Here is a 21,863-nt window from a genome sequence, read left to right as displayed (position 1 = left end):
GTGAAAGTGGCCTCGTATCTCATAGTAAACTGGGTGTAGTGGTCTCTGTCGGTACTCCGCTGTATCTACCAATCTCGACCCGAACCTGGTTTGACGATGCGCGTATCTGGGCAATAGCACATCGTATCCCATGAGATAAGTGGGTGTCCATGTATCTAGGCCTCGTCACAAAACCTTCCTCAATAAGCTGAAGAAGATGCTCTCTCTCTCTCTCTCTCTCTCTCTCTCTCTCTCTCTCTCTCTCTCTCTCTCTCTCTCTCTCTCTCTCTGTGTGTGTGTCGGGACTGTAGCAGCAGCCGAGCCTCCCTCTGTTCGCGCGGCACCACAGCAGAAGCATCGACAGGACTTTAATCTCTCTCAGCGCGCCCATCTTTGAACACATGGCGGATTGCAATAACTGAGGACGTACAGAGCGCGCAGCCCCAGCAGATCAGGTAGGGTTCTCTCTCTCTCTCTCTCTCTCTCTCTCTCTCTCTCTCTCTCTCTCTCTCTCTCTCTCTCACGGCAGCCCTGCGCGTTCCTTCCTGAGGGTTCCTTGCAGCCCTGCACGTCCAGCTTGAATTTTATAATGGAAAATGATTCTTTGAGCCACACCATAATGGATCAACGTCAAGGCCAACCCAAAGTCTCAAATACTTCATGAAACAAATCAAGCTTTTCGAAAAATAAATGAAGTGGGCAAAATTCTTTGCAATTTTATTTTCATAATGCTCACATTGCTGGTAAGCACAATCAAGTGGCCGATGCACTTTCACGACGACCAAAAGTTAATGCAGTGTCTATAGCAACTCACAATGATCTATCTTCTATGATAGATGAGTATGCTACTGACCCTCACTTTAAAGACATAATGTCAACCCTTGCTTTGGGGAAGAAAGACGAACCATTCACCTTGCAGGATGGTTATCTTCTCCACGGCAATAGGCTATGTGTTACCCACTCCCTTCGTGCGACAAAGTTATGTATGAATCCCATGCTCCTCCCCTATGCAGGGCATAGAGGCATTCAACCTACTCTTTGAGGATAGAGACGTACTTCTATTGGCCTACCATGAAAGATGGATGTTGCACAAACTGTCACACTTGAAGAAGACCCTACACACGACATGGAAGCCGCCAATGTATCACCTGTTTGCAAGCCAAGAGCGAAGGCAACCTTCATGCTCACGAATAAGCGGATGGCGCAAATGGAGAGGGAAATGAAGGAGTGGAAAACAGAGATGGAAGGATGGTGGAAGGAGAAGGCCAACCTCCTTCAGATGGTCTTCAATGAAGGCGCACAGTGGAAGAAGGAGAAAGAGAGCCTTAACGCAGAAATAAAGACACTCAAAGAAGAAGTCTCAGCCCTCAAACAAGAGAACCCAAACGTCGAGATACGGGCACTCAAAAAAGATGTCTCAGTCCTTAAACAGGAGCTTGCTGATAGAGTAAGCAATGGACTAGAGGAAGGCGAATTTCAACCCTCGGTAATAGATGAAATCAAGGAAATTAAGGAACGGGTAAGGATGATCACCGAGGAAGAGAAACTGAGTGTGGCAAAGACATCTTCATGGGCGGAGATGATAACAAGGACACAGAAAAAGGCAGACGAGGCTGAAGATTGGATTGAGGTCGCCAAGAAAGGGAAAGGTCAAGAAACTCCTTGTACACCGACGCTTATCAACATGACTCTCGAAGAGGAACAAAGAAGGCGGATGCGAACATTGCATGTGAGAGTGACCGGTCTCAAGGACATAAACAATTCTTGAGGAAGAGGCCTACTCTCAAAAAGACAGGTATTTTCCTCGGCGATGATCTCACTCTCTCACAGCTCGCACATATGAGAGAGGTAATGCCAGAGATTACAGCGGCAAGGGAGAAGGGAAAGATAGCCTTCTACAGAGATGGAAGGGTGGTGATTTTAGAGCGGCGTACTGCATGACGGTGCGAGACATATGGGACCACACTGAAGATGGCTACCTGGAATTGTAATGGGTCTATGAGATTGGACGTGGGTGCATTTGAGGAGAGTTTCAAAGACAAGGATATTGTGTTCTTCTCAGAGACTCATCAGGCCCCTGGACAGGTAATGCCACATGTGGTGGGATACAGATGGGAAACAGCTCACAGGACAAATGCGAGATCTGAGCATGGGAGTAGAGGCTCAGGAGGAGTAGCAGTGCTATTCAGAGAGAAACTACAACCATTACTGCATATTGTACGAAGAGATGATCATGCCAGATATATGTGGGTGAGACTGAGAGCTGACACAGGCAGGTTCCTATATATTGCCATATGTTACTTTCCTCCCAGTACATCAATGTATGCCACATCCAGAGGGCAGTCGCCTTTCTCTATCCTAGATGATGACATTTGGGAGTTCTCTAGGGAGGGTGATATCATTCTCCTAGGCGACTTCAATGCCCGAACGAGCAACTCGCAGACAGTCTTCTACGACACTTCAGATGAGATGCTTAGAAAGCTGGATGTGGGTGAGTTGGGACTTGACAGATGCTCAGATGACAGAGAGCAAACGGAATATGGGAGATACCTCATGGAAATGACGACTGCACATGGATTAGCCATACTTAATGGCTTACAGCGATTTCCTGGAGCAGCTGGTTTCACATGCTTTCCACATAGACATGGGGCCAGTATAGTGGATTATGTTATGACACAATCGAGCTTGGTCCCCTGCATTCAGGATTTCACAGTGGGAGCCAGGCCAATGGGCATAGCAGTAGATCATGCTCTCTTGACACTATCCATTAAATTTCAGTATAGTACAACCGAGACATCAGGAGGCAAGTCACACACCCGCTATACATTCACACCAGAGACTGATTTATTCAGAGGAGATCTGGGACCGTCTATTGCAAGGCACAGCTGGCACAAATGGTACATGCCTCTCAGTGGAGGAGTGCACCACTCTATTGACTGAGACACTGCATGGGGCTGCATCAGTGGCGTACCCACACACTCAGCCGGGCAAGAGACGACATTCTGGGAGCATGCCCCAGAATACTTGGTATGATGAGGAGTGTAGAGAGATGAGAGCCCAGCTTCAGAAGGATCTTCTTTTAGGAGTCATCACTTACAGACAGTCTCGGATTGCTTTCCGACGCCTTATGTGACGGAAGAAGCGAGCTTACCTAGCTCAAATGGAGCGAGACTTGTATCAGATGTTCTTGAGTAGGGACTCAAGAGAGGCATGGCGACTCTTCCATGAACACTCCCCTCCCCCAGTGATTACTTCACCTGAGGTGTGGGGCCAATATGCGACATCATTATATACGGTTCCTGGACAGGAACCCCTTCCAGACCCTACCAAGCCTTGCCCAGCTACAAGCACTTTCTTTACACCTGAGATGGTACAAAGGGCCATCGACAGGATGAAGACCGGGAAGGCATATGATCATGACGGTCTAGTAGCGGAGCACTTTATACATGCCAGGGATATGCTGATGGAGGTTCTCGCAGTGTTGTTCAATCGTGCCATGTGTGAGGGATTACCTGAGACTTGGAGGCTGTCTAATATTGTGCCTATCTTCAAGGCTGGTGACCCTACAGAGCCTGGGAACTACCGCACTATTATGGTTGGACACACATTGGCACGGTTGTATGCATCTATCCTGGAGCAACACTTGAGTAATTGGGCAAAGGGCGAGGGTGTACAAGCGAAGGGTCAAGCTTGCTTCAAGAGGGGTTTCTCCACTCTTGATCATATTTTGACACTTAGGGCCATCATTGAGGAGGGCAGAGCACATGGGAGACGGATCTATTGTAGCTTTTTGGATTTTTGTAAAGCATTTGACATGGTACCAAGAGCTCGATTGATGCGCAGATTACAGGAGATGGGGGTGCCCATAGAGGTGATTTGGGGGATTATGGCTTTGTACAGATCAGTGACGGGGCATGTACGCACTCCGGAAGGGGTATCTGATTTAATTCACTCTACTATTGGAGTGAAACAGGGCTGCCCATTGTCTCCTACGCTATTTGGTATGTATGTTGATGAGGTGTCTGATTACATCGACAGAGAGGGTGACAAAGGTGCACAACTGGCAGGGACGTGGATCCCATTGTTGCTTTATGCTGATGATATTGTGTTGATATCTGATTCACCAGAAGGTATGCAACGACAGTTGGATGTACTATGCAGTTTTGCACAGGATAGTGGATTGTGTGTAAACCTAGGTAAAACCAAGGTTATGGTGTTTAACACCACACCGCAATGGGTCAGGAGATCAGTACTTACTTTCAAGTATGGTCAAGGGACTGTGGAGTATACAGATGCATACACTTACTTGGGGGTAGTCTTTACTGGGCTGAGATTTTTCTTGAAAAGAGCGGCAGAGACTAGACAAACCAAAGCTGGTGCCGCTCTGGGAGGAATGGAGAGGATGTGTTCGCAAGTTCAGTTCCAGGAACCCAGGACAAAGTTATGGCTCTTTGATACTCTGGTTGCCTCTACTATGTTATATGGGGTGCAGGTTTGGGGACCTTCTGTAGGCACAAAGACGGCTTTCTATAGAGAGCATTTTCTCCACCTCACGGAGGATGGGTTTGTGATTGGACCTAGCTATATGGATAGGCATCTTTCTCATGGTATCCGATGTGCCATTGGCCAGATACGCACGTCCTCACATCAACTCGAGATTGAGACTGGCAGATTCAGAGGGGCACCAGCAGATAGCAGGATATGCCGCTTATGCCATCTAGAGCCAGAGACAGAGGTACACTACATATGTCATTGCACAGTGTACTATGAGATACGAGGCCGTTTTCATTGTCTATTCAGAGAAGGTTTCGGGCCACTATCTAGGGTCATGAGTTATGAGGATCAGAGATGTCTTGGGCTATATCTACTTGAGCTACACAGGCATAGAGAAACTTTACTGAGGAGAGCTGAAGAGAGACAACCCTAGAGACAGATCACAGATTTCTTTACACTAGATACTGTACACCGAGAAGAACAGACAGAGGAGCAACCAACAGTGGAGAGGTCTACCCGCACTACGGGCATTCTAATAGACTGTGCATTGGAGCTAGGGAGATCTAGACGACCCTGATGGAGAAGAGGGGCTACACAGTTTCGAAGGAGGCTACAGCAAAGGATTCGAGCCATACTTTTTCGTCGTCCAGAGTGCAGATGAAGATGGATCTCTATGCAGATAGATTTCTACTTCCCTCCCAAATTGTGTACACATTGTATAGCTCAGTTCACACGATTCACGCCTTTCGCCTCTCACACCCATCCGCTTAGTTTAGGATTCCGCAGTATTTATATCTTGTTATCCCTAGTTTAATTTATTTTGTTAATCTGACTTGATATCAGATACACCGCATTGTAACTTCCTGGTCTCATAGGTCACTTTGGCCTTTTGAAGATGTTAATATAACATTTCATTTCATTTCATTTCTCTCTCTCTCTCTCTCTCTCTCTCTCTCTCTCTCTCTCTCTCTCTCCATGAGATGCTTGGTGTATTAATATTAGCTTTTAGAGAGCTTATTGATCTTTCTCTCACTATTGTAGCCAGATGATTAGAGGAGCATGTTTGCAGCGAGTTTCTATGTTTTGTCAATGCACCTCCATATGTGATTGGCCATTAGCTCCTTGCTGATCCTCTCTCTAATATTGCATTTGATTTCATCTCTCTCTCTCTCTCTCTCTCTCTCTCTCTCTCTCTCTCTCTCTCTCTCTTCCATTCTCCAGAGTCATGCAGTACGAGGATCAGAGATGCTTGGGTTTGTTTTTGCTCGAGCTATGCAGACACGGGGAGAGCCTGATGAGAGGAGAGGCTAGCCAGTCTCAGAGACAGATCACAGATTTCTTTAGAGCTGCCACTGGACACCCGGAGGAGTTACTACCACAGCAGAGCTCGTCGTCTCACACCAGAGGCACACTGATCGACCGAGCGACTGAGCTGGGGAGATCCAGGCGCCCACGACTGCAGAGGACTACACAGCATCGGCGGAGGCTGCATCAGAGGATTCAGATCACTTTGGCTCGACATGCACGACGCCCGGTCAGACTACTGACCATGGAGGAGATTGATGAGATCCGCCAGCGACCGATGCTGGATCTCTTGTGATCTAGCTATCCCAGCTAGAGCTTAGTTTGCACCTAGTAGTTTAGGATTCCATAGTAATTTATTTTATTTTTATTGTGACGTTTGTCATTTCATTTTTGTCATCTTGTTACTCTGACTCTGACTTTGTATCAGATCCACCACATTGTAACTTTCTGGTCTCATAGGTCACTTTGGCCTTTTGAAGACGTTAATATAACATTTCATTTCATTTCATTTTCATTTCTCTCTCTCTCTCTGTCGTGCACCAGCGTAGCTGTCAGCGATAGCTACATCTTCACCGCCCAGTCAAACGCAAGGTGACGCAGGAGGCAAGGCAACAAAACGTGAAGCTGGACTGGTAGTGCAGAGCTGAACCACACGACATTCTCTGTTGCCAGCTTCAAAGTGAACCAGGTAATGCTTCCGCTGCTTCATTTCTCTGCGCATTTAGGGTTTCTGCACAGGGCTACGTGCGCGTTTTAGGGTTTGTTGCTCGTCACCTCACTTGCTGCACTGCCTCACCCTGTGTACTCAGCATCTCCTGCCCACCTGCCCATCTATCACTGCCCACTGCTGGTTATTTGCTTGCCATTGTCCTTGCTGCATACCTGCAGCAAAACAACCCTTTTGCAACCCTGGTTACCTTCAGTCTCACACGCGCGCGCACAGACATTTTCATAGACAGAGTTGCAAGAAGTATTTCAGAGTGCAGAAGCATTTGAGAATTGTAAGGAGCATTTCAGAAACAGTGCAGAAGAATATCCAGAATTGCAGGGACTACATCTAGGTGTGGAATAACCATGTTTGCTTGATGTGGGATGCGCAAAAACATGTTTGCATAAGGTGGAAACGCCTATATACATAGTGTTCTCTCGCAAGGATCAGCGGGCTGCCCTCTGCCTACGTGTCCATGCTGAGTATTGCTTCACCCTCACAGGACATGGAAACCACCCCCCTGCTCCACCTTCACAGGACACGGAAGCCATGAATGTTTCACCTGCTTACAAGCTGCGAGCAAAGGCCACTTTCATGCTCACGAACAAGCGGATGACGCAAATGGAAAGAGAAATGAAGGAATGGAAAACGGAGATGCAAGGATGGTGGAAGGAGAAGGCCAACCTCCTTCAGATGGTCTTCAACGAAGGCGCACAATGGAAGAAGGAGAAAGAGAACCTAAACGCAGAGATACAAGCACTTAAGGTGGACTCACACACACTCAAAGAAGAAGTCTCAGCCCTCAAACGGGAGCTTGTTGACAGAGCAAGCAGTGGACTAGAGGAAGGTGAATTTCAGCTCTCTGTGATAGAGGAAATCAAGGTAATCAAGGAACAGGTAAGGATGATCAAAGAGGAAGAGAAACTGAATGTGGTGAAGACGTCTTCATGGGCATATATGATAACAAAGACACAGAAGAAGGCGGACGAGGCCGAAAAATGGATTGAGGTCGCCAAGAAAGGGAAAGGTAAGGAAGCTTCTTGTACACCGACGCTTATGAACATGACCCTCGAAGAGGAACACAGAAGGCAGATGCGGTCTCTACATGTGAGAGTGACCGGCCTCAAGGACATAAACAATGTGGAGAAAGAGGTCACAAGCCTCACATACATGATGGGGATGGAGAAGCCTTTGCACACAAAGGCGTGGAGAGTAGGCAAGAAAAGTGATGGCCCGGGAGAGTCTTCGAAGGAGAGAGCTCTCATACTACGCTTCCCCTCCTTGGAAGAGAAGAAGGAATTCTTGAGGAAGAGGCCTACTCTCAAGAAGACAGGTATTTTCCTCGGCGATGACCTTACTCTCTCACAACTTGCACATATGAGACAGGTAATGCCAGAGATTACAGCGGCAAGGGAGATTGTAGAGCGGCGCGTTGCATGACGGTGCAAGACCTATGGGACCACACTGAAGATTGCTACTTGGAATTGTAATGGGTCTATGAGGTTGGACGTTGGTGCATTTGAGGACGGTTTCAGAGACAGACATTGTATTCTTGTCAGAGACTCACCAGGCCCTTGGACAGGTAATGCCAAATGTGGTGGGATATAGATGGGAGATAGCCCACAAGACAACTACGAGATCTGAGCATGGGAGTAGAGGTTGAGGAGGAGTAGCAATGCTATTTAGAGAGGAGCTACAACCACTACTACATATTGTACGGAGAGATGAGCATGCTAGATACATGTGGGTGAGATTGAGGAGCTGACACAGGTCAATTTCTATACATTGCCATATGTTACTTTCCTCCCAGTACGTCAGTATATGGTGCATCCAGAGGGCAGTCGCCTTTCTCTATACTAGACGATGACATATGGGAGTTTTCTAGGGATGGTGATATTATTCTCCTAGGGGACTTCAATGCCCGAACGAGCAACTCTCAGACAGTCTTCTATGACACTTCAGATGAGATGCTTAGAGAGCTAAATGTGGGTGAGTTGGGGCTTGACAGACACTTACATGACAGAGAGCAGACGGAGTATGGGAGATACCTCATGGAGATGACGACTACACATAGGTTAGCCATACTTCATGGCTTACAGCGATTTCCTAGAGCAGTCGGTTTCACATGCTTTCCACACAGACATGGGGCCAGTACAGTGGACTATGTTAGGACACAGCCGAGCTTTGTCCTCTGTATTCAGGATTTTACAGTGGGAGCTAGGCTAGTGGGCATAGGAGTGGATCATGCTCTCTTGACACTGTTCGTTTCATTTCAGTATAGTACAACCCAGACATCAAGAGGCAGGTTACACACCCATTATACATTTACACCAGAGACTGATTCCGTTTATAGAGAGGAGATCTGGGATTGTCTATGGGAAGGCACAACTAGTACATGCCTCTCAGTGGAGAAGTGCACCACTCTATTGATTGAGACACTGCATGGTGCTGCATCAGTGGCATACCCACTCACTCAGCCGGATAGGAGACGACATTCTAGGAGCATGCCCCAAAATAGTTGGTATGATGATGAGTGCAGCGAGATGAGAGCCCAGCTTCAGAGGGATCTTCTTTTAGGATTCATCACTTACAGACAGTCTCGGATTGCTTCCCGGTGCCTTGTGCGACAGAAGAAGCGAGCTTACCTAGCTCAGATGGAGCGAGACTTTATCAGCGGTTCTTAAGTAGGGACTCGGGAATGGCATGGTGACTCTTTCATGAGCACTCCCCTCCCCCAGCGATTACTTCACCTGATGTGTGGGGTCAATGTGCGACATCATTATATACGGTCCCTGGACAAGAACCCCTTCCAGAGTCTACAGAGCCGTGCCCAACTACGAGCACCTTCTTTACCACTGGGATGGTACAGAGGGCCATTGACAGGATGAGGACCGGGAGGGCATATGATCATGACGGTCTAGTAGCGGAGCACTTTATACATGCTAGGGATATGTTGTTGGAGGTTCTTGCAGTGTTGTTAAATCGTGCCATGTGTGAGGGGCTACCTAAGACTTGGAGGTTGTCTACTATTGTGCCTATCTTCAAGGCAGGTGATCCTACAGAGCCTGGGAACTACCGCACTATTATGGTTGGACACACATTGGCACGGTTGTATGCATCCATTCTTGAGCAGCACTTGAACAATTGGGCAGAGGGTGAGGGTGTACGAGCAAAGGGTCAGGCCGGTTTCAGGAGGGGTTTCTCCACTCTTGATCATATTCTGACACTAAGAGCCATCATTGAGGAGGGCAGGTCACATGGGAGAGGATTTATTGTAGCTTTGTGGATTTCCGCAAAGCATTTGACATGGTGCAGAGAGCTCGATTGATGTGTAGACTACTGGAGATGGAGGTGCCCATAGAGTTGATTTGGGGGATTATGGCTTTGTACAGATCAGTGATGGGACATGTACGCACTCCGGAAGGGGTATCTGATTAAGGTCACTCTACTATTGGGGTGAAACAGGGTTGCCCATTGTCTCCTACTCTATTTGGTATGTACGTTGATGAGGTGTTTGAATACATTGAGAGAGAGGGTGACAGGGAGGTGGATCCCATTGTTGTTATATGCTGATGATATTGTGTTGATATCTGACTCACCAGCTAACTCAGGCTGGCCCCAGAGTCCTCCAGACAGTTAGCTCTACACGGGGATACATCATGCTGGTATGCATAGATGACATCATGGTTTCAAACACATGGCTTCACCAAGGATAGGTTGCCTCCGTTTTAGTACTCCTACAGGCACCCTTGATGTCTCTGACACGGGTGGAGATTAATAGACTCATTCGTCTTGTGGGTGACTACCATGGGTCTATACCTTGCACTTTCCTTCAAGGGTGAATCTAGGCTTATCCTGGATTCATCTAGGTATATTTTTAAGTCGTATAGCGGACATGCAGACTTCACATTGTGAAGTTTTCGTCCGAGTTACGACTAGTTGATATTGTGCTAATTCTTTCTATCTTTTTTGGTGCGTATGCCCTATCAACTACCTCATTTGTGCTAATTTTTTCGATTTCATGCTTCTTTTAGTGCTAGGCTTCATTATGGCTGTGTTTGCCCTTGATCTCCGGAGTCATGACAGAAACTCAGTACGCTGAACTTTGTGTTGATGTATGCTCATGTGTGCGTGCGTGTGGTGTGTTGGGGAGCATATGTTAGTACCTAGTTCTACACCCACTATTGGGCACTGACGACATTAGTGGGGATGTCGTGGTATTTAGTCAATACTATGCATGATGGAGCTGATGGTTATTTCGTCTTGTGGGTGACTACCATGGGTCTGTACCTTGCACTTTCCTACAAGGGTGAATCTAGGCTTATCCTGGATTCATCTAGGTATATTTTTAAGTTGTATAGCGGACATGCAGACTTCACATTGTGAAGTTTTCGTCCGAGTTACGACTAGTTGATATTGTGCTAATTCTTTCTATCTTTTTTGGTGCGTATGCCCTATCAACTACCTCATTTGTGCTAATTTTTTCGATTTCATGCTTCTTTTAGTGCTAGGCTTCATTATGGCTGTGTCTGCCCTTGATCTCCGGAGTCATGACAGAAACTCAGTACGCTGAACTTTGTGTTGATGTATGCTCATGTGTGCGTGCGTGTGGTGTGTTGGGGAGCATATGTTAGTACCTAGTTCTACACCCACTATTGGGCACTGACGACATTAGTGGGGATGTCGTGGTATTTAGTCAATACTATGCATGATGGAGCTGATGGTTATTTCGTCTTGTGGGTGACTACCATGGGTCTATACCTTGCACTTTCCTTCAAGGGTGAATCTAGGCTTATCCTGGATTCATCTAGGTATATTTTTAAGTCGTATAGCGGACATGCAGACTTCACATTGTGAAGTTTTCGTCCGAGTTACGACTAGTTGATATTGTGCTAATTCTTTCTATCTTTTTTGGTGCGTATGCCCTTTCAACTACCTCATTTGTGCTAATTTTTTCGATTTCATGCTTCTTTTAGTGCTAGGCTTCATTATGGTTGTGTCTGCCCTTGATCTCCGGAGTCATGACAGAAACTCAGTACGCTGAACTTTGTGTTGATGTATGCTCATGTGTGCGTGCGTGTGGTGTGTTGGGGAGCATATGTTAGTACCTAGTTCTACACCCACTATTGGGCACTGACGACATTAGTGGGGATGTCGTGGTATTTAGTCAATACTATGCATGATGGAGCTGATGGTTATATCGTCTTGTGGGTGACTACCATGGGTCTATACCTTGCACTTTCCTTAAAGGGTGAATCTAGGCTTATCCTGGATTCATCTAGGTATATCATTCGTCAGGATCTGATCCAGGTGGACACGAGGAGGACATGATAGAGCTGGTACAGGAGTTGGGAACGAAGATGGCTTTCTATAGAGAGCATCTTCTCCACCTCACAGGGGATGGGTTTGTGATTCGACCTAGCTATATGGACACACATCTTTCTCCTGGTTTATGTTGTGCCATTGTCCAGATACGCATATCCTCACATCAACTCGAGATTGAGACTGGCAGATTCAGAGGGATACCAGCAGATAGCAGGATATGCCGCTTATGTCATCTAGAGCCAGAGACAGCGTTGCATTACATATGCCATTGCACATTGTACTATGAGATACGAGGCCGTTTTCATTGTCTATCCAGAGAGGGTTTTGGGCTCTATCTTGGGTGATGAGTCATGAGGATCAGAGATGTCTTGGACTGTATCTACTTGAGCTACACAGGCATAGAGATACTTTACTGAGGAGAGCTGGAGAGAGACAGTCCCAAAGACACTTTACAGATTTCTTTACACTAGATATTGGACAGCCAGAGAAGCAGCCACCATTGCAGAGCTCTACCCGCACTCATACTACCATTACTGGCATTCTTATAGACCGAGCATTGGAGCTAGGGAGATCTAGACGACCGCGAGTGAGGAGAGGAGCTATGCAGTATCGGCGGAGACTACAGCAGAGGATTCGAGCCATACTTTCTCGACGTCCAGAGTGCATATGAGGATGGATCTCTACCATATATCGCCCCCACCCCCACCCACATTGTACTGGGCACCTTTTGTATTAGCCGGCACATCCATACAGTCCGAGTTTGTAGTAGTTGTTTTTTTTTTTCAGTTCTTTTTAATTCCGGACATGGTATCAGATTCACTATATTGTAATAGCTTGGTCTCATAGGTCATTTTGGCGTTTTGAAGACGTTAATATATCATTTCATTTCCTTTCATTTCTCTCTCTCTCTCTCTCTCTCTCTCTCTCTCTCTCTCTCTCTCTCTCTCTCTCTCTCTCTCTCTCTCTCTCTCTCCCCAAAATGACCTATGAGACCAATCCGTTACAAACTTGTGAATCTGGTACCTTGTTTAAAGTACAAAAAAAGAGATACTAAAATGAATCTAAAAGTGCTACTAGCTAGAGCTGGGTGGGGTATGTGTGATCATTGATACAATGGGTGCCCAATACAAGAGAAAGATACAATGGGTGATGAATCCATTCTCATATGTGCTTTGGATGTCGAGATAGTATGGCTCAAATCCTTTGTTGTAATCTCCATCGATGCTGTGAAGCTCCTCTCCTCAGTCGTGGGCATCTCGATCTTCTAGCTCCAATGCTCGGTCAACGAGAGTACCGGGGGTCTGAGTATGAAGTGGTGGTTGCTCCGCTATCTGTCTAGTGTTTGGTGTGAAGAAATCGGTAATCTGTCTCCGGGATTGTCTCTCTCTAGATCTCCTTAGTAAAATATCTCTTTGTCTGTGTAACTCAAGTAGATACAAACCAACACATCTTTGGTCCTGATAGCTCATGACTCTCGAGAAGGGGTTTGAAGCCTTCTCTGAATAGACAATGGAAGCGACCCCATATCCCGTAATACACTGTGCAGTGACATATGTAATGTGTCTCCGTCTCTGGCTCTGTATGGCATAGGCGGCATATCCCGCTAGCTGCTGGAGTCTACCAGTTTCAATCTCAAGCCGATGTGAAGATGTCGTATCTAACCAATGGCACACCGTAACCCATTAGATAGATGTGTATCCATATAGCTGGGTCGAATCACAAATCCATCCCCTGTGAGTTGGAGAAGATGCTCTCTATAGAAAGCCATCTTCGAAACTAAGCAATTGTAGAGAGATTATCTGATAGAAACAAAAAATTAGAGAGAGAAAACAATCGAGAGAGAAAATTAGGTTTAACGAGGAAATCAGCACCCATGAGGGGCAGAGGGAGGAGAGTCTCTGTAGAGAGAGATTCATTGCACAATCGCATAGAGAGAATTGGAGTCTAGCATGGACCACCCTCTAGAGAGAGAGATTCTGTGTGATTAGTTAGATGAATGCACTGGCCAATTTCGTCTTTGACCTAGTTCCAAAAACCCTAAATCCCTAAATGCTGTTAGATAGTCTTTGAGGGTGCAATACCTGTTGTTTGCGTATGCTGCTGTTGTCAAAGTGTGTGTGCAATGGGTCTGATCCTGTGTGAAATATAAAGTAGTTTGGGTTTGTTGAACGATGGTGTATGCAGACACGCGTATTAATACAAAATTCGTTCTTATTGCCTTCATTCAAACGGTCAATTTTTCTTAAATTTTCTCTAGCTATTTTTTAGTTTTTTTCAATAATGTCAATTTGTGGTGCATTACCAGGTAGCTATTTGATTGCAATTGCGCTCACGACATCAAGATCAGACTATGTTTCTCCACTTGACTTGCAAATTTTCAATCATGATGGCATAAAAGCACAAACAGGTACACAATGTTCTTTGCCCTTCTGTATGTCATTTCCGTTTTTTTGGCTTTGATGATGCACTGGTGCTATTTGCTAGATGTTGTTTTTGAGCAGATGAGGAGCTGGTTGAAGGACCTTCAAGGGTCTCCCTTCTTTGTCCCATCAGGTGAGTTATACTGCTCTTTTGCAAGCGATCACATTTTATATCTCTGCAAGGTATGCATGGCTCATTCTATAGAGGAGCAGTTCTGCACTGTATTGGCGATATCATTGGTATAAAACACTTTTATCTGGCATTTCCTTTTTATGTAAGGATCAAGTCAGAACTTAGATTTTGGTCGAGGGACGTGTTTGCATGTATTTTTTTGGTCAAGAGCACGATAAGTTTCTAGAGATGACTGATGTGGTGTGTCATACTTCGATTTCTGGCAAGCTAGACATGCCTCAACAATGATACATGAGTCCCTTGGCTTTGTTGGCCAATAAAAGAATGTTCTAAAGCATTTAAAGTGTCTAGCCTTCCTTTGCATCTAGCAAATGGAGGCTCGTGACTATCTTTAAGAACCTTTTGATGACCACAAAGAGTCGATTGTTTATCTTACAATATGCAGTAGTTGGGTGCGAATCTCCTTGCTCTGGTAGCTTTGTCCATAATGCTTGAAAATCAGTAATTTTGTTGTAATTATTCTTCATTTCTTAAGAATTTTCATGATGAGCCACTAAGATGATAGAGATTCGAGGCATTTGTGAAAGAGCAAATGCAACTACATTATGCTTTCCAAGAGTATGACACTTTTGAAACTGAAACATACAGAAGAATTTCCATTTTTTATGCTTCTCCTGTAAATGTCTGGAGTCTTGAAGAGTTTTAAGCTTGATGCTTCATTTTGACATGAAACTCATTGCAGAACTGATAGTGTTTCCATATCTTTTCAAAGTATGGATAACATCCAAAAGATCTTCTTATTGTTAGCATACTTTTCTCTACATCATTAGGACAATGGCTCTGAAAGGCCACGTCAGTCCTAAGTGAGTATGCAGCAGTAGCTTAAATCTTGCCATTGGGAGTGGATAGGGTTACTACCATGGAGCACCTCTAATGAAGACAAGGACCCTACTTGTAAGGGGACGGGCAAAACGTGCCAACAGAAACGAATAGATTGAACAACTTCAAGCACTTCAAATAACAACTGAACTGAAAGAGATGCACGACATACGAGGCACTGAGTAGCGGAGTTCCACCCCAAGAGAGCACTAGCCCCAAACCCTGGCACCCTTCTCTGTATTTTTTTTTAATGCTTCTAGTCAGTACATCACTTGTGGCTTTGCTTTGCACCTACACGCGGTAGAGTGCTAGAGCGAGAGCCCACAATGTCTATTCAAAGGCCCTTTGGCCCTTCAAAAGTAGTTACATGAAAAGCGATGCATCCAAAAGCATCAGTACCAAAATGTAGCGGCTAAAAAGATGTTAGTGTGATTTGCGGAAATCCGTACAGCATGTCAGCGCAATATTTGGGATTGTGGACAATCTACTACGTAATCATGTGAGTGTAAAATCTGGGGGTTCCGTACAAGTTGCCACGTCAGGTGTCCGGCGTAAAACATGGAGATCCGTACACATTATCAGTTTGTTATGCCAAGAGATCTATTGTGTGTGTGGGTGTAGGTCCTGCTTTACCTTGAGTACCATGGGCCCCATCGGATGGGTATCATAAGTTGGTAATACTTAATAATTTGGCCCACTCGGCGAGGATTTCCAAGTTGGTAAACACTTCGTCTTCTTTTGCTTCTTCTAGGGGTTAGGCCCCTCGGTTGAGATCTACAAACCGGCTCAGGTCTTCTGTCACCAGGAGGTGTATTTTTCCTGTTGCGTTCCGTAAATAAGTATTAGATATATTTATTTTATTTTTACTTGTTTGTCCCAAAACAATTGAAAAGGTGCAAGTGGACATTGCATGGCCAGTGTGAAACGGCTGCAGCCAAATGGGTTTCTCACATCGGGGATCTAGGTCGGTCAGACAGGGACTGCCCGGGCCAGTTAGCACTGAATTCTGATGAGTATGGAAGCTCGTGTGCGCCAAACTGGAATTTGGGCCACTCGTCAAGTCACTGCAACTTTATAAGTTGAAAGGGGCCAGTAAATTAACCCACATTGTAGATGTTGGTCAAATGGTAGTCTTCAATGATGGTCAGGAGACCGATAGGGACGCCATGGAAGCATCTCCTAAAATTTAGGGAACTGCTATTTTTGACCGGAAAATGTGTTCGCGTCATTAGCTCTGGAATGACAAGGGGAACATTTTATTGCTCTGCTGCCAAGTCAACTGACGCACCAGTTGAGATATTTTTTAGCGGGGAAAGCCCGAATTTCTGTGACAGCTCACCAGAAAGCTTCCAGATATCGAGGGAATCCGTCCTAGACAGGTGTTTTTGACCTACAGGGGTTTTTGCGCCGTTATGCTGTCGAAATCCGGTCGAAAATCTGCGTTTTCAGCCCTCGCCAGGTTTGGACAGCTTTGTGAAAGCTTGTGCTAAGTGGTCGGATCGTCTACCTTAATTTGAATAATGAAATACCGAAAGGGGCGCCAGTCTTTGGGGCCTACAGGGTGTCGGTCTCGTGTGCGCAGTGACATTCTAGTCGCTGGACGCAACTGTGTTCTCTTCCCTTCTCAGTGCTCTGTGTAAAGTTAACAGGTAATTGAAATAGTACCGCCCTCTACGTTGTACGGGCAGGTTATATCTTCAGTGGCTTAAGACGTCAGCAATTTGTGACACTACTCCTTCTGTTCCAAATCGTGTGCTTAAAGGTGAGGGCGCACTAACATTTGGTGTAACAAACTTGGACACCCCAAGTCAAGATTCTACCGCGACACAACAGAGATTCACTTCAAAACAGTTCACAAAGACGACACGGCCTGGGATAGTTCCGTACCCAGAGGTATTGGCCCCAAACACTGGCGCCCCTTTCGGTATTTCTTTTTATATTAATGTGTGCACAAAGTCCAAAGAGGGCTCGTGGGTCTCACTCTCAGACTCTACGTCTAGATGCTCCATTAATTTGCTTTGTGTCCCCAAGCCCTACCTCAGCCAATGTCCATGAGTTGGAACACTCTAATATCTTGGGTCATGCAACGTCATCAAGTTGTGACATACCCCCCTCTTGAAAGAATTGTAATCGCCCTCGATTACGCCTGCAAAACAGACTCATGGAAAAAATCTTATCTTTCGTGCTAAGGAAGGGTGGAACCTTCGTAGCACCCTCAATAATCTCAAATGGCGCCTTCCCCGTCGAAGAGTGGATCATGTTATTATAGGCAAATTCCACCAAGGGCAAATTTTTTTCCCATTGAGTCTTCTGATTAGAAATGTAAGACTTCAATAAATCGAGTATGACTGAATTTATTATCTCAAATTGCCCATCTGTCTGGGGGTGGAAAGATGATGAGAATTGCACCTAAATAGCCTTCCAAAACAAACTCGTGAATCGGGGATTTCTGTCAGAGACGATTGTCTCAGGCATGCCATGTAATCTGAAAATGTGTGAAATGAACAGTCTCGCTAAATGATCCAGCTTGATTGTTTTCTTCACTGGAATGAACTGAGCTTGCTTGCTAAATCGATCGATGACAGTCCAAATGCCATCATGCCCACTCTATGTCTTCGGGAGATCGAAAATGAAATCCATAGCAGTACTTTCCCAGAGGCGGGTGGGAATGTCAAACTTGACCTTCTGGCATACCAAGCAGCTGCGTATAAAATCGTTTGCTACTTGATGAGGAAAACAATGTTGTGTGTTACACAGTCGTTTAGGGAAACGGTTCTAACTGAATGCCATTGTCCACCTTTTACGGGTCACCGTGGCATTGACACCACCTTGAAAGGTGTGGAGCGTTACTTCTATTGGCCGAGACTCAAGAAGGATGCCATCCCGTATGGAATATCCGCTACTACCTCCCCATTCTGTATTCGTGTGAATACATCCGAAAAATCTGGATTTGTGCCGTACTAATCGACCATGTCTTCGAAGCTTCTATTATGAATCACGGAAATAGCCAAGACTAACGGCTTCAGGGACAAAGCATCTGCCACCAAGTTCTTCTGTCCTTGAACATGGACAATCTTGAAGTGAAACCGTGACAAGATGTTAGCCCACCGCATCTACTTTTCCGAAAGCTGCTTCTGTGACGAGAAGTAGCGTAAACTCTAATGATCAGTGAAGACCGTAAAGTCGGCTCCGAATAGGTAACGTCGCCACTGAGTAAGAGCATGGATAACCGCCAAAAGCTCTTTCTCATAAATCTGTGCTGTGAATTCTGGCCTTGAAAACAATCGGCTCTCATAGTCAATGACATGGCCTTCTTGCATTAAGACCGCACCGAGACTACGACCACAAGCATCTCAATATACTTGGAATGACTTTTGCAAATCAGGCAAAGTCAAAACTGGTCTTGTAGTCAATTTCTCTTTCTATGTTTGAAAGGCAGTCACCTATGTGGGTGCCCACGAGAAAGGGACTCCTTTCTGTGTCAGAATATGCAAAGGGGAAGCGACCTCTGCAAACTTTTGAATGAACCGCCGGTAGTAAGAACGTAAGCCCAAGAAGCTTCTAACTTCATGTACATTCTTCAAATCAGGCCAATCACGTATAGTCTCAATCTTGGCCGGGTCCATCTGTACTCCTGTTGTTGAGACGATTTGTCCCAAAAAGTGTATCTCCAGCAAGAAAAATTCACTCTTCTTGGCATTGATAACTAACTTGTGATCTCGCAATGCCTAAAAGACCTGTAGCAGATGGTGTCTATGTTCTGCCTCATCCTTAACGAAGACTATAATGTCATCAAAGAAAGTGCCGACAAATGATCTATACTCTCTGAAAATCCTATCCATCATTTGGTTGAAAGTAGCTGGAGCATTGGTAACGCCAAAAGGCATCACCAAAAATTCATAAAAACCGAAGCTCGTCCGAAAAGCTGTCTTGTAGACATCTCTCGACGCGATTTGGATCTGATGATATCCGCTTTTCAAATCGATCCTGTCGAAACAAGAGGAGCTTTGTAATCGGTCAAGAATATCATCGATCCTGGGAATCAGAAATCTGTTCTTGATGGTGATTTTATTGAGATCTCTATAATCAACGCACATTCTCCAAGATCCGTCTTTCTTTAAAACCAATAACACCGGAGAGCAGTAGGGTGAAGTACTTGGCTGGATAAGACCCTTTTCCAAGAGGTCTTTCATTTGGTTCATAATCTCTTCATTTGGGCTCGGCTAACAGGGTAAGGTGGCCGGTTCAGTGGTGTGCTTCTAGTTATCAGATCAATACTGTGATCCTCAGGACAAGATAGTGGCAACTCGCCTGCGAGGCCCTTAGAAAAGCAATCGGCATGAGTGTGGAGAAAATCTGGCGTTATTTATCAAGTTCATACATATTCGTTATGTGTTCATCATTTAACTCTTTCAAATAGATCGAGTAAACAAGCAGACTGGATTTCATTAATTTGGAAACAGCCGAAGCCAATACAATAGGGACGGACTCGCCCTTCAGTTTTATATCAAGTACAATTTTTCGGCCCTTTTCATTTGTCAAAGTCACTTTCTTCGCCCGATAATCGACCATGGCGTTGTTCTTATGGTACCAAAGGACTCCAAGGAGAACGTCACAACCTTCTAAGGGCATTGTGTAAAAGTCCTCGCCCCAAATACCCCTGACAATGCAACTGAAGTTTGCCAATGACAGGTGTAATGGCTATGTCCCGTTCGGGTGCCGCTAGAATTGCCTCTGCTGGTGGTCCCATCCGATCGGGTGTAATCTTGAGCCGCATCGCCAATTCCGGTGAAATGAAGTTGGCCTTGGCTCCTCCACCAAAGAAAATCAGGGCTTCTTGATCTTTCACTTTGCCCCAAGCTCTTCAAAGTTCTGTACTTTCATCGATCGTGTTTGGGTCAGTACCCATGCAATCTGGAACCAGTCCTGCTTTCATCTTGCCTTTTGTGCCACGTTCCTCAGTTGCTCTAGAACTCTTTGGCATGCCTTCATGTTGTTCTTGCTGTGCCTCTTTGGGGGCACTTCGCGGAGACGTGCCCATGTTTCTCGCATCCAAAACACTTCCCTTCTTTGATGGAACTTGCCCTCTCTCGAAGAGTGAGTCGGGGTTGTGTATCCTTGTCTTTCTTTTCTTGGGAACTCTTTCTCTTTCTACTTTCATAATTAGAAGTTTGTTGGGTTCTCTGAGTCAAGGTCTCATCAATGGGGTAAGTCAAATTTCCCGATTGTATCGCAAAACCCTGTTTCGCATGACCATCAATTCTTGAATAGAATTTGACTTTTGTTCCAAGTAGTACTCTCGGATCTCTGTAGGAAGTCCGCAACAAAACCGCTCAATTTGTTCCTTAAACGAGACCTTCTTAAATGAAGAGGTTGGTAGAAAAGAGTTCCAAAATCTCTCGCAATAAGCATCTCCCTTGGTCATCCGAAGATGATTCCAAGCGGTTCGTATATCTCGTTCGTGCTCCCATGTCAGCCAAGAAGAAATAAAGAGCCTTTTGAATTTCAACCATTTAACTGGAGCTTTCTGCCTCAGAAGAAGAGTGGACCACCATGTTCGAGCATTTCCCTTGAAGAAAGATATAGCCCTCTTAATCTTGGAGTGCTCTGAGTAATGCCCTCCAGAGAAAGCTATGTCAAACTTCTGAATGAAGGCCAAAGCCCTCGGAGCATCTCGGAACTCGATTTTGGCAACATAACCACAATAGAAGTCTCCACGGACAAAATCCCAAGCAAACGTTGACTTTCCACGCACTTTAGAGCTCTTTGCAAAACCTGGTGAGAAATTGCAGTTTGTTGAATTTTCTGTTTTGTGCTCCGATCCTCGTGTCGGTCACTTTTCTAGGTAGCCCTCAAGCTCTCGCACCTGTAGGGTCACTTGCCCCTTGAATTAGACGAGATTCCTCGCAGGAAATCTCTCTAAATTGTCCTCGTTAAGCACCCAATGCTTTCCCGAGGCTTCCCTGGCAAATAAACGATCCAAACCCTTGCACCTAGCCCTCACCAAGCTGTCCAGACCTGTCCATGGCTGTAATTGCAGGTTTTTGACCCAATTTCACCAGCATAACGGCGCAAATATCCTTGTAGGTCAAAAGTACACATCAAGGACACTTTCCCTTGCAGTATGGAAGCATTCCGATGAGCTGCTCCCGCATGCAATGGGACAGTTCCTTTTCAAATTGGACGAGTTTTCACACGAGAAAACTCTCCGTTTTTGCATTCCTTCGTGATGGAACTGTGCGTACCTGAAGGGGATTAGCAATTAGCTAATCCAATTCCTGTAGAGAAGGCTCTTGCCTTGGCAAACGGGAATAAACCCCCAGAACTGTACATGGCCATCTGAGAAGCCCAACTAGTGGGGCATTACCATATGTGCAAAGGGGAGAGAGAGATGCGTGAGAGAAAATCGTCGCGCTACATAGAGCAAGGGGGAAGGCAAGCTTTCCATTAAAGCTATGATCACCTGCACCCACTCCTCACACACACAGTACCACTTACTTATGGGCTGAAATCAGCCCCCTCTCTTGAAATGGGCGCCCCCTCTTCATGTAGACTGGGAAAGCTGCTCAGGAGCCGTCATGCGTCCCTTATGCCTCTTTTGAGTTAATTTCCTAGTACC

General features: G+C 45.6%; 1 protein-coding gene and 1 pseudogene across 2 annotated transcripts in view; both read left to right on the top strand.

Moving 5' to 3' along the window:
* LOC147429131 (uncharacterized) overlaps positions 1-21,863 on the top strand; it is a 130,903-nt gene that overhangs the window by 93,612 nt on the left and 15,428 nt on the right. For both annotated transcript variants that reach the window (XM_086495327.1, XM_086495328.1), the window contains 2 exons: positions 14,118-14,219; positions 14,314-14,365. In XM_086495327.1, coding sequence (XP_086351453.1) covers positions 14,118-14,219; positions 14,314-14,365 — 154 coding nt within the window. The remainder of the gene's footprint in view (positions 1-14,117; positions 14,220-14,313; positions 14,366-21,863) is intronic.
* LOC147429132 (uncharacterized) lies at positions 4,454-5,305 on the top strand (annotated as a pseudogene).

Source organism: Adiantum capillus-veneris, chromosome 22, assembly GCF_014529385.1.
Source record: "Adiantum capillus-veneris isolate H3 chromosome 22, ASM1452938v2, whole genome shotgun sequence".
In the NCBI taxonomy this organism is placed as follows: Eukaryota; Viridiplantae; Streptophyta; class Polypodiopsida; order Polypodiales; family Pteridaceae; genus Adiantum; species Adiantum capillus-veneris.
This window is presented reverse-complemented; position numbering and strand designations above follow the sequence as displayed.